The 13,460-nt window shown below is 45.6% G+C and overlaps 2 protein-coding genes across 2 annotated transcripts in view; one reads left to right on the top strand and one right to left on the bottom strand.

The window, feature by feature from the left end:
* Positions 1-531: 531 nt before the first annotated feature.
* bud31 (BUD31 spliceosome associated protein) lies at positions 532-7,305 on the bottom strand. The gene is made up of 4 exons (XM_090197952.1): positions 5,499-7,305; positions 3,433-3,555; positions 2,815-2,981; positions 532-1,154 (listed from the first exon to the last, which is right to left on the bottom strand). Exons 1-4 carry the CDS (start codon positions 5,590-5,592, stop codon positions 1,104-1,106), a joined length of 435 nt encoding a protein of 144 aa, XP_090054078.1. The 5' UTR covers positions 5,593-7,305; the 3' UTR covers positions 532-1,103.
* A 1,893-nt stretch (positions 7,306-9,198) lies between these two features.
* cpsf4 (cleavage and polyadenylation specific factor 4) overlaps positions 9,199-13,460 on the top strand; it is a 26,250-nt gene continuing 21,988 nt past the window's right edge. The window contains exons 1-4 of the mRNA XM_090197949.1: positions 9,199-9,498; positions 9,662-9,910; positions 10,082-10,132; positions 13,400-13,460. The exon at positions 13,400-13,460 is cut by the window's right edge and continues 92 nt beyond it. Coding sequence (XP_090054075.1) covers positions 9,808-9,910; positions 10,082-10,132; positions 13,400-13,460 — 215 coding nt within the window. The 5' untranslated portion in view covers positions 9,199-9,498; positions 9,662-9,807. The remainder of the gene's footprint in view (positions 9,499-9,661; positions 9,911-10,081; positions 10,133-13,399) is intronic.

Raw genomic sequence — 13,460 nt, 5'->3', positions numbered from 1 at the left:
ACCATTCAGATGGTGGTAGACTATAGCAGTTATTAATTCAGACCCATAACCATTCAGACCCATAACCATTCAGATGGTGATAGGCTATAGCAGTTATTAAATCAGACCCATAACCATTCAGACCCAGACTAGAAGAGATGTTGTTAGAGACTAGAAGAGATTTTGTTAGAGACTAGAAGAGATGTTGTTAGAGACCAGAAGAGATGTTAGAGACTAGAGACTAGAAGAGATGTTGTTAGAGAGACCAGAGAGTCTGGTTTATTGTCTCAGAACTCATTCAGACTCTGACTGCAGAGAGGTGTCTGGTTCATGGTCTGATGAGGCAGCCGTGCCATGTGAATTCACATTGACCTCTTGGTGTGATGAGGCAGCCGTGCCATGTGAATTCACATTGACCTCTTGGTGTGATGAGGCAGCCGTGCCATGTGAATTCACATTGTCCTCTTGGTCCAATGGTCAAGACGCTTGGTTTCTCCAACGTGGGAGACCCTGGTTCAGATCCCACCCGTGACATTCACACAGACGGCATTATTTAAAACAAGAGAGTTTTAATTGAAATTATAAAAAGGTACAAACAAAACAAGATTCATCAGGTTGAAAGCAATGACATGTTCAACAGCAGAAAAAGGCTCCCATCCCTCTCCCACAGCCCTCTTCATTGCAAATGAGGTACAATAGCACTTAATAATGACCACCGTGTGTACTAAACAGCTGGAATGGTAACAATAACCTTGCCCAATCACAAAGACACCCCTATACTGGGAGTAGGGGGGTAGAGAGTAGGGGGCAAGAGACTAGGGAGTAGAGTGTTTTGGGCTAGAGAGTAGGGGGCTAGAGAGTAGTGGGCTAGAGAGTAGTGGGCTAGAGAGTAGGGGGCTAGAGAGTAGGGGGCTAGAAACTAGGGGTGTATTTGAGATTAGACGCTCCAGGGTAATGAAGCACACAGGTGGAGTAGATGAGCCCTGATGTCCCGTAGAAAATAACTGACGATCCAGAACAGAACAGCCAGGCCAGGCTAGACGATCCCCACAGCAAAACAGCCAGGCGATCCAGACCTGACTAGACGAGCCAGAGTAGAACAGCCAGGCGATGATCCTGACGATTCAGCCCGAGCAGCCTCGGCAGCCACAGTGGGTGCACTCTATAATCCTCCCCTGTAGAGAGAGAGACAGAGAGAGACAGACAGAGACAGACAGAGAGAGAGAGAGAGAGAGAGAGAGAGAGAGGAGAGAGAGAGACAGAGAGGGGTTAACCCACTAGCAACTGAAATAGGGAGGAACAAACGTGAATTTGTCCAATAAGGAACCATCGTTCTCGTTGCAAAATGTTTTGCTACGGTGTGCACTAATGAATACACCTCAGGTGTGTGTGTGTGTGAGATTTAAAATGACAGTGTACCAATAAGGTATAGTATAGAGAGACTACGTGTAGTAGTAACATAGTGTAGTAGTAATATAGTATAGTAGTATTATAATGTAGTAGTATTATCGCAGTGTAGTAGTAATATAGTGTAGTAGTAATATAGTATAGTAGTATTATAGTGTAGTAGTAACATAGTATAGTAGTATTATAATGTGGTAGTATTATAGTGTAGTATTATTATGGTATTATAGTGTAGTAGTAATATAGTATAGTAGTATTATAGTGTAGTAGTATTAGAGTGAAGTATTATCGTAGTGTAGTAGTATTATAGTGCAGTAGTATTAGAGTGCAGTAGTATTATAGTATAGTATTATAATGTAGTAGTATTATAGTATAGTATTATTATATTATTATAGTGTAGTAGTAATATAGTACAGTAGTATTATAATGTAGTAATATGGTATAGTAGTATTATAGTGCAGTAGTATTATAGTGCAGTAGTATTTTGGTGCAGTAGTATTATAGTGTAGTAGTACTACAGTGTAGTAGTATTGTGTAGCAGTTTGCTCTTGATGTACAGTGTATTGATATGGTATAGTAGTAGTACTATAGTATTGTGTTGCAGTACTCACCACCTCCAGTTTGCTCTTGGGAACTCTACAGATGTACAGTGTATTGATATGGTATAGTAGTACTATAGTATTGTGTTGCAGTAGTATTATAGTGTAGTAGTATTGTGTTGCAGTAGTATTATAGTGTAGTAGTACTATAGTATTGTGTTGCAGTACTCACAACCTCCAGTTTGCTCTTGGGAACTCTACAGATGTACAGTGTATTGATATGGTATAGTAGTGTAGTAGTACTATAGTATTGTGTTGTAGTACTATAGTACTCACCACCTCCAGTTTGCTCTTGGGAACTCTACAGATGTAGTGTATTGATATGGTATAGTAGTGTAGTAGTACTATAGTATTGTGTAGTAGTACTATAGTACTCACCACCTCCAGTTTGCTCTTTGGAACTCTACAGATGTACAGTGTATTGATATGGTATAGTAGTACTATAGTATTGTGTAGTAGTGTAGTAGTACTATAGTAATCACCACCTCCAGTTTGCTCTTGGGAACTCTGCAGATGTAGTGTATTGATATGGTATAGTAGTGTAGTAGTACTATAGTATTGTATTATAGTGTAGTAGTACTATAGTATTGTGTAGTTGTACTCACCACCTCCAGTTTGCTCTTGGGAACTCTACAGATGTAGTGTATTGATATGGTATAGTAGTGTAGTAGTACTATAGTATTGTGTAGTAGTGTAGTAGTACTATAGTATTGTGTAGTAGTACTATAGTACTCACCACCTCTAGTTTGCTCTTGGGAACTCTACAGATGTACAGTGTATTGATATGGTATAGTAGTGTAGTAGTACTATAGTATTGTGTAGTTGTACTCACCACCTCCAGTTTGCTCTTGGGAACTCTACAGATGCAGTTGGTTCCAAAGTTGGTGTCTCGTGTCTGGATGCAGCGAAGGCAGCACAGGTTCTCGTATCCCTGCTTCTTCCACTTAGCGATCAGGTTCTTATCAGCATAACTCTCCTTAATACAGTAGTCATACAGCTCTACACACACACACACACACACAGCGATCAGGTTCTTATCAGCATAACTCTTCTTAATACAGTAGTCATACAGCTCTACACACACACACACACACACACACACACACACACACACACACACACACAATTATACCTAAAAACCCAACCCAAAAAATAAACCAGCTTAACATTAACCCTGTCCTGGAGGTCCCTGCAGGAGCCTGTCCTGGAGGTCACTGCAGGAGCCTGTCCTGGAGGTCACTGCAGGTGCCTGTCCTGGAGGTCACTGCAGGAGCCTGTCCTGGAGTTCACTGCAGGAGCTCTGCTGACGGCCTTCCTCTTATATAACATCTACCTCTGCTGACGGCCTTCCTCTTATATAACATCTACCTCTGCTGATGGCCTTCCTCTTATATAACAGTAATATCTACCTCTGCTGACGGCCTTCCTCTTATATAACAGTAATATCTACCTCTGCTGATGGCCTTCCTCTTGTAGAACAAGTCGAAGATATATCTGCTCCTCTGATGATGCAGTCTGAATATCGGCCACAGGGACTCCACCTTCCGCTTTCCCTCGTGAGGCTCCGTCTCGGCTGGAAGGAGACAATCACAGCTCGTCATCAATACAATACAGGAATTATCCAAGATTTACATAATCCAAGATAACCGTTATCCAAGATTCACATTCATACATCACCTTTATATTGTAGCTAGCTAAGTAGCTACTAGCTGGCTGGTTGGTTGCTAAACTAACTATACTGAACAACAAAATTAAAACGCAACATGTAAAGTCCCATGTTTCATGACCTGAAATGATGTCTTTTTTTTAAATCCCAGAAATGTTCCATAAACATTTTTTTTTTTTTTTAAATAATCTCTTTCAAATTGTGCACTTTGTTTACCTCCCTGTTAGTGAGCATTTCTCCTTTGCCAAGATAATCCATCCACCTGACAGGTGTGGCATATCAAGAAGCTGATTAAAACAGCATGATCATTACACAGGTGCACCTTGCGCTGGGGATAATAAAAGGCCACTCTAAAATGTGCAGTTCTGTCACACAACACAATGCCACAGGTGTCTCAAGTTGAGAGAGCGTGCAAATTGGCATGCTGACTGCAGGAATGTCCACCAGAGATGTTGCCAGAGAATTCAATGTTCATTCCTCTACCATAAGCCACCTCCGTCATTTTAGAGAATTTGGCAGTGTGTCCAACCAGCTTAACACCCACAAACCACACCAGCCCAGGTCCTCCACATCCGGCTTCTTAACATGTGGGATCGTCTGAGACCAGCCACCCGGAGACTTGATGAAACTGTACGTTTGCACAGCTAAAGAATTTCTCCACAAACTGTCAGAAACTGTCATCTGCGTGCCCGTTGTCCTCACCAGGGTCTCGACCTGACTGCAGTTTGGCTTCGTATACAAACATCAGTGGGCAAATGCTCATCTTCGATGGTCACTGGTATGCTGGAGAATTGTGCTCTTCATGGATGAATCCTGGTTTCAACTGTACCGGGCAGATGGCCGACAGCGTGTATGGCATCGTGTGGGCGAGCAGTTTGCTGATGTCAACGTTGTGAACAGAGTGCCCCATGGTGGGGTTATAGTATGGGCAGGCATAAGCTACATACAACGAACTCAATTGCATTTTATTGATGGCAATTTGAATGCACAGAGATACCCGTGACGAGATCCTGAGGCCCATTGTTGCGCCGTTGATTCGCCACCATCACCTCATGTTTTAGCATGATAATACACGGCCCCATGTCACAAGGATCGACACAATTCCTGGAAGCTGAACATGTCCCAGTTCTTCCATGGCCTGCATACTCACCAGACATGTCACCCATTGAGCATGTTTGGGATGCTCTGGATCAACCATTGAAGAGGAGCGGGACAACATTCCACAGGCCAGAATCAACATCCTGATCAACTCTATGTGAAGGAGACGTGTCGCGCTGCAGGAGACAAACGGTGGCCACACCAGATACTGACTGGTTCTGATCCACACCCCTACTTTTTTATTAGGTATCTGTGACCAACAGATGCATATCTGTATCCCCTGTCATGTGAAATCCACAGATTAGAGCCTACATAATTTATTTCAGTTTAAGGATTTCATTATATATGAACTCAGTAACATTTTTTTTATTTGTTGCATGTTGCGTTTATATTTTTATTCAGTGTAGTTAACTTAGAAGCTACCTATATAACGTCAACATTTTGGGTCATGATTTTCGAGGGTATCTGAACAAAACACACAATAGGAAAAAGGAAACAGACAGGAGTAAATAAGTTAACGGCAGACAGCGGTAGGCATCTGGCTGTCACAGCTCGTCATACCATAACACAGGAATGATCCAAGTCAGATTCATACAGCAGTTTGGTAACATAGCTAGCGAAATGAGTACTAGTTGACTGGTTAAATATCCTAAACAAATGTCAACATTGTGTAGACATGATGTTAGCGGAGCCTCGTTTGGTACGGACTTAACTAGCTTAGGTGGCTATCATTATTACCTAGCTAAAATTACCTTCTCTCATTTTTTGGTCTAATTCGTCCAATGTCGGTTCAATCAACTCCCAGCCATCCGGAGGTGGTTTCCTGCTCCTCTTCACTTTCGGCATTGCGTTGAATCAAACGGATTTAGTTAACCAAAAACAACAAAACCTTATTTCCCCCCCGTCCTATTTGTGTATTGAATTCGTAGGCCTGCTCACCGTCGCTTCTTATTGACGTCACACCGTGGAAGGGGTCTTTCAGCTCGATCCTCGCACGATATGTACGTCACTCAATTCTATTTCATTCAATTGGGGCTTTTGCCGCGTTCAAAACAACTGGGAACTCGGAAATCTCCGACTTCAGTGCGGTCAAAACAACTGGGAACTCGGAAATCTCCGACTTCAGTTCGTTCAAAACAACTGGGAACTCGGAAATCTCCGACTTCCGTTCGTTCAAAACAACTGGGAACTCGGGAAACTCCAACTTCAGTGCATTCAAAACAACCGGGAACTCGGAAATCTCCGACTTCAGTGCGTTCAAAACAACTAGGAGCTCGGGGGAAAAAAGTGTTCGGATGCTCTTGATCGACTTGTACGACAGCATGTTCCAGTTCCCGCCAATATCCAGTAACCTCTCACAGCCATGGAAGAGGAGTTGGATAAAATTTCCCGGGCCCCAATCAACAGCCTGATCAACTGTATGCAAAGGAGGTGTCATGCAGCGTGAAGGAAATTGTGGTCACCCCAGATACTGACTGGTTCTGATCCACACCAGATACTGACTGGTTTTCTGATCCACACCAGATACTGACTGGTTTTCTGATCCACACCAGATACTGACTGGTTTTCTGATCCACCCCAGATACTGACTTGTTCTGATCCACCCCAGATACTGACTGGTTCTGATCCACACCAGATACTGACTGGTTTTCTGATCCACCCCAGATACTGACTGGTTCTGATCCACCCCAGATACTGACTGGTTCTGATCCACACCAGATACTGACTGGTTTTCTGATCCACACCAGATACTGACTGGTTTTCTGATCCACACCAGATACTGACTGGTTTTCTGATCCACCCCAGATACTGACTGGTTCTGATCCACACCAGATACTGACTGGTTTTCTGATCCACACCAGATACTGACTGGTTTTCTGATCCACACCAGATACTGACTGGTTTTCTGATCCACACCAGATACTGACTGGTTCTGATCCACACCAGATACTGACTGGTTCTGATCCACCCCAGATACTGACTGGTTCTGATCCACACCAGATACTGACTGGTTTTCTGATCCACCCCAGATACTGACTGGTTCTGATCCACCCCAGATACTGACTGGTTCTGATCCACACCAGATACTGACTGGTTTTCTGATCCACCCCAGATACTGACTGGTTCTGATCCACCCCAGATACTGACTGGTTTTCTGATCCACCCCAGATACTGACTGGTTCTGATCCACACCAGATACTGACTGGTTTTCTGATCCACACCAGATACTGACTGGTTTTCTGATCCACACCCCTACCTTTCTTTTTAATGTGTGTCTGTGACCGACAGATGCATATCTGTATTCTCAGTCATGTGAAATCCATAGATTAGGGCCGAAGGCATTGATTTCCATATATGAACTGTAACTCAGTAAAATCTTTGAAATTGTTGCATGTTGCGTTTATATTTTTGTTCAGTGTAGTTAAATCGTATATTTGACTGATATAATACCATCAACAGGTTAGACAGGTCCATTTATTTATTTGGTTATTTTTCTGACAGAAGGCCGTATCATAAATAACTACTCATTATTTATCTTTACATCAGTCACAGTCAATATACCCACAATGCATCATGAATTTGATGCTCTGGAACCCTGGGTCCCGCCCCTCTTCTTGTCTCCTCTTCCATCCCCTTCTCTTCTCCATCCTAGACATCTGAAAACGGGATGTAAAAGTGGTGTATTCTGTTTTCTCCTGTCCAGTCGTTTCAGTGTAGAAGACAGACAGGAGTTAGAGAGGAGGAGTTCAGTGTAGAAGACAGAGATGAGTTAGAGAGGAGGATTTCAGTGTAGAAGACAGACAGGAGTTAGATAGGAGGATTTCAGTGTAGAAGACAGAGAGGAGTTAGAGAGGAGGATTTCAGTGTAGAAGACAGACAGGAGTTAGAGAGGAGGATTTCAGTGTAGAAGACAGAGAAGGCTTAGAGAGGAGGATTTCAGTGTAGAAGACAGACAGGAGATAGAGAGGAGGATTTCAGTGTAGAAGACAGAGGGGACGTAGAGAGGAGGATTTCAGTGTAGAAGACAGACAGGAGTTAGAGAGAAGGATTTCAGTGTAGAAGACAGAGAGGAGGATTTCAGTGTAGAAGACAGAGGAGAGTTAGAGAGGAGGATTTCAGTGTAGAAGACAGAGAGGAGTTAGAGAGGAGGATTTCAGTGTAGAAGACAGAGAGGAGTTAGGGGGGGGGGGGGGGGGGGTCCATACCCGAGAGAGTAGGTAGATGCTTTGTCCTTGTGTTTGTATGTAACAATATTGAGCACATGGTGTGACTTGCTGTATCTTCCAAAGTTGTGGTCAATCAGGTATAGGGAGGGGTGGTCATCACGAGGTTTAACTGAGATGGAAAAATACTGAACAACGCAATAGCAGGAACTGAGCAACTGTTATAACTAGGGGGTGATACCAGAACAGTAAGGATCTATACATCGACGGAGGGAGGACTCCAAGAAGAGCCAAGAGGCGGGGACCCGTCTGAGCGCCTGCGATAGGCTGGGCAAGTCTAAACCATGTGCCTCTACTGTGATAGGCCAACAGACGGGTTGGGACAATGTCCATCACAGTATAAGAACACTGTTTACATACATCCAGTCAGTTCCCAGTTCTGCCCTGCGTGGTATTACAGTGAGCCCGTATATACGAAAGTCGCATTTGCCATTTATTACTTAGCTAATAAAAAATACATAGTAATCACAATCGGTGAGTCATTGTTATATTTATCCTGATACCAGATTCTACCAGTATGTTGAGTTTTCCTTTTCTCCTGAGTGATGAAGGACTGGCTGGCTTGTGGGTCAAATAGTAAAATAACATTAAAAACCTTATTGTTATTGATATTTTACGTGGCGCCAGCGTGAGATACGGGTTGAAAAACGAACCTCGATACAGGGATGGGATATGCCACTGCACTCCAAATGTTACCTTCATCCTCACTGCTCCACCGAGAAGATTGAAATACCGCTTATTTCCCCCCCCCTCAGAAAAAAACGTCCCTTTTCGTCCTCATGCTAACTCGCAGTATTCACAGCAGTCATCATGAAATGACATGTTTCAAAATTTCAAAATGGCTGCGGTGGCTACCGCATGAGGATAAAAATGGCAGTTTTCCTAGAAAACAAGTAGTGTGAATTTGTTTTTTTTTTTTTTACCTTTATTTAACCTTTATTTAACTAGGCAAGTCAGTTAAGAACAAATTCTTATTTTCAATGACGGCCTAGGAACAGTGGGTTAACTGCATTTGGAGTATGGTGGCTTATCCCATTGCGTTACCCTTTTCCAGCCCATATCTCACACTAGCTCAATGGGGATCTTAATGTAACCATGGTTGCAGTCTGACCCCAGTGCAGTTCTGTGTAAACAAGCGTAATTATAGGGTCGGCATCTTCTGGCAAGTTCACATCCAGACTCTCTCAGAGATCGATTAGTCGGCCTTTTAACCCCCCTCCAGGTCAAAGGTTAGAGTTCAACCTGCCCGCCTTCTGGAGGCAGGAGAAACAAGATGGCAGATCAACAAGACAAACGGGACTTGTCTTAGTTAATCTAACTTTTCCCACTGTTGATTGCTACATATTAAAACTATATACAATTAGCTAGACAAAGCAATCTAGCTCCCACGCCTTTTTATGGTTGATATATCAGCTACTAAAAGCGAGATTTCACAGATTAGCTGATTGCTAACTGCCGTTAGACAGCTAAGCTAGGCTAGGCTAAACTAGCTTGTTTCTGTCTGGTCGGAGCGGGGTTAGACTGCTAGGCTAGGCTAAACTAGCTTGTTTCTGTCTGGTCAGAGCGGGGTTAGACTGCTAGGCTAGGCTAAACTAGCTTGTTTCTGTCTGGTCGGGGGGGGTTAGACTGCTAGGCTAGGCTAAACTAGCTTGTTTCTGTCTGGTCGGAGCGGGGTTAGACTGCTAGGCTAGGCTAAGCTAGCTTGTTTCTGTCTGGTCGGAGCGGGGTTAGACTGCTAGGCTAGGCTAAGCTAGCTTGTTTCTGTCTGGTCGGAGCGGGGTTAGACTGCTAAGCTAGCTTGTTTCTGTCTGGTCGGAGCGTAGTGAGACCTGCCATCATGCAGGACCTGTTAGCCACCGTGGACCACATCAAGTTTGATCTAGAGATAGCTGTGAAGCAGCAGCTGGGGGCTCAGCCTCTCCCCTTCCCCGGGATGGACAGTAAGTAGTCGCTACTTACTAACGTTAGCTAGGTACTGTTGTAGTTTTAGCATGGTAGCTAAGCTAACTTGGCTAGCTAGCTAACTTCTTAACTGGTTTTATTGTTAGGTGTTTTTGCAGAGTTTGAGGATTATGTATGGTTTTGTATTGTAACTTCCTGTGTCTGTGCAGAGTCCGGGGCTGCTGTGTGTGAGTTCTTCATGAGAGCAGCCTGTCTCAAAGGTGAGAGTATTATCGGTGATGAGTTCTCTCTATGTGACTACTACAGCCTCCTCTACAAGTGTGTGTGTGTCTGCTGGAAGATGTGTGTATTAACTGATCTGTACATGTATTTAATGAATTGACTAGTGTGTGTGTGGATAGGAACTGACCCTGTGTGTGTGTGGATAGGAACTGACCCAGTGTGTGTGTGTGGATAGGAACTGACCCAGTGTGTGTGTGTGGATAGGAACTGACCCAGTGTGTGTGTGTGGATAGGAACTGACCCAGAGTGTGTGGATAGAAACTGACCCAGTGTGTGTGGATAGGAACTGACCCAGTGTGTGTGGATAGGAACTGACCCAGTGTGTGTGGATAGGAACTGACCCAGTGTGTGTGGATAGGAACTGACCCAGTGTGTGTGGATAGGAACTGACCCAGTGTGTGTGTGTGGATAGGAACTGACCCAGTGTGTGTGTGTGGATAGGAACTGACCCAGTGTGTGTGTGTGGATAGGAACTGACCCAGTGTTTGTGTGTGGATAGGAACTGACCCAGTGTTTGTGTGTGGATAGGAACTGACCCAGTGTTTGTGTGTGGATAGGAACTGACCCAGTGTGTGTGTGTGGATAGGAACTGACCCAGTGTTTGTGTGTGGATAGGAACTGACCCAGTGTGTGTGGATAGGAACTGACCCAGTGTGTGTGGATAGGAACTGACCCAGTGTGTGTGTGGATAGGAACTGACCCAGTGTGTGTGGATAGGAACTGACCCAGTGTGTGTGTGTGGATAGGAACTGACCCAGTGTTTGTGTGTGGATAGGGACTGACCCAGTGTGTGTGTGGATAGGGACTGACCCAGTGTGTGTGTGGATAGGGACTGACCCAGTGTGTGTGTGGATAGGGACTGACCCAGTGTGTGTGTGTGGATAGGAACTGACCCAGTGTGTGTGTGGATAGGTACTGACCCAGTGTGTGTGTGGATAGGGACTGACCCAGTGTGTGTGTGGATAGGGACTGACCCAGTGTGTGTGTGTGGATAGGAACTGACCCAGTGTGTGTGTGTGGATAGGAACTGACCCAGTGTGTGTGTGGATAGGAACTGACCCAGTGTGTGTGGATAGGAACTGACCCAGTGTGTGTAGATAGGAACTGACCCAGTGTGTGTGTGTGGATAGGAACTGACCCAGTGTGTGTGTGTGGATAGGAACTGACCCAGTGTGTGTGTGTGGATAGGAACTGACCCAGTGTGTGTGTGTGGATAGGGACTGACCCAGTGTGTGTGTGGATAGGGACTGACCCAGTGTGTGTGTGGATAGGGACTGACCCAGTGTGTGTGTGTGGATAGGGACTGACCCAGTGTGTGTGTGGATAGGGACTGACCCAGTGTGTGTGTGGATAGGAACTGACCCAGTGTGTGTGTGGATAGGAACTGACCCAGTGTGTGTGGATAGGAACTGACCCAGTGTGTGTGTGTGGATAGGAACTGACCCAGTGTTTGTGTGTGGATAGGGACTGACCCAGTGTGTGTGTGGATAGGGACTGACCCAGTGTGTGTGTGGATAGGGACTGACCCAGTGTGTGTGTGGATAGGGACTGACCCAGTGTGTGTGTGTGGATAGGAACTGACCCAGTGTGTGTGTGGATAGGTACTGACCCAGTGTGTGTGTGGATAGGGACTGACCCAGTGTGTGTGTGGATAGGGACTGACCCAGTGTGTGTGTGTGGATAGGAACTGACCCAGTGTGTGTGTGTGGATAGGAACTGACCCAGTGTGTGTGTGGATAGGAACTGACCCAGTGTGTGTGGATAGGAACTGACCCAGTGTGTGTAGATAGGAACTGACCCAGTGTGTGTGGATAGGAACTGACCCAGTGTGTGTGTGTGGATAGGAACTGACCCAGTGTGTGTGTGTGGATAGGAACTGACCCAGTGTGTGTGTGTGGATAGGGACTGACCCAGTGTGTGTGTGGATAGGGACTGACCCAGTGTGTGTGTGGATAGGGACTGACCCAGTGTGTGTGTGTGGATAGGGACTGACCCAGTGTGTGTGTGGATAGGGACTGACCCAGTGTGTGTGTGGATAGGAACTGACCCAGTGTGTGTGTGGATAGGAACTGACCCAGTGTGTGTGTGGATAGGAACTGACCCAGTGTGTGTGTGGATAGGAACTGACCCATTGTGTGTGGATAGGGACTGACCCAGTGTGTGTGTGTGGATAGGGGCTGACCCAGTGTGTGTGTGTGGATAGGGACTGACCCAGTGTGTGTGGATAGGAACTGACCCAGTGTGTGTGTGGATAGGAACTGACCCAGTGTGTGTGTGTGGATAGAAACTGACCCAGTGTGTGTGTTGATAGGAACTGACCCAGTGTGTGTGGATAGGGACTGACCCAGTGTGTGTGTGTGTGTGGATAGGGACATTGACCCAGTGTGTGTGTGTGTGGATAAGGACTGACCCAGTGTGTGTGGATAGGAACTGACCCAGTGTGTGTGTGGATAGGAACTGACCCAGTGTGTGTGGATAGGAACTGACCCAGTGTGTGTGTTGATAGGAACTGACCCAGTGTGTGTGTGGATAGGAACTGACCCAGTGTGTGTGTGTGGATAGGAACTGACCCAGTGTTTGTGTGTGGATAGGGACTGACCCAGTGTGTGTGTGGATAGGGACTGACCCAGTGTGTGTGTGGATAGGGACTGACCCAGTGTGTGTGTGTGGATAGGGACTGACCCAGTGTGTGTGTGTGGATAAGGACTGACCCAGTGTGTGTGGATAGGAACTGACCCAGTGTGTGTGTGGATAGGAACTGACCCAGTGTGTGTGGATAGGAACTGACCCAGTGTGTGTGGATAGGAACTGACCCAGTGTGTGTGTGGATAGGAACTGACCCAGTGTGTGTGGATAAGGACTGACCCAGTGTGTGTGGATAGAAACTGACCCAGTGTGTGTGTTGATAGGAACTGACCCAGTGTGTGTGGATAGGGACTGACCCAGTGTGTGTGTGTGTGTGTGGATAGGGACATTGACCCAGTGTGTGTGTGTGTGGATAAGGACTGACCCAGTGTGTGTGGATAGGAACTGACCCAGTGTGTGTGTGGATAGGAACTGACCCAGTGTGTGTGGATAGGAACTGACCCAGTGTGTGTGTTGATAGGAACTGACCCAGTGTGTGTGTGGATAGGAACTGACCCAGTGTGTGTGTGTGGATAGGAACTGACCCAGTGTGTGTGTGGATAGGAACTGACCCAGTGTGTGTGTGGATAGGGACTGACCCAGTGTGTGTGTTGCTGCAGGTGGGATGTGTCCGTTCCGTCACATCAGTGGGGAGAAGACGGTGGTGTGTAAACACTGGCT

This window comes from Oncorhynchus mykiss, chromosome 13 (assembly GCF_057628025.1).
Source record: "Oncorhynchus mykiss isolate SJ-2025 chromosome 13, ASM5762802v1, whole genome shotgun sequence".
Taxonomy (NCBI): domain Eukaryota; kingdom Metazoa; phylum Chordata; class Actinopteri; order Salmoniformes; family Salmonidae; genus Oncorhynchus; species Oncorhynchus mykiss.
This window is presented reverse-complemented; position numbering and strand designations above follow the sequence as displayed.

Bases quoted from the DNA above. Each gene is read 5' to 3' on its own strand.
- bud31 (XM_090197952.1), bottom strand. From the start codon at position 5,592: ATGCCGAAAGTGAAGAGGAGCAGGAAACCACCTCCGGATGGCTGGGAG. The intron at 2,982-3,432 runs GTAGATATTACT...GTGTGTGTGTAG, and splicing joins GAGGAAGGCCATCAGCAGAG to AGCTGTATGACTACTGTATT. The intron at 1,155-2,814 runs GTGAGTACAACT...CTCTCTCTACAG, and splicing joins CCAAGAGCAAACTGGAGGTG to GGGAGGATTATAGAGTGCAC.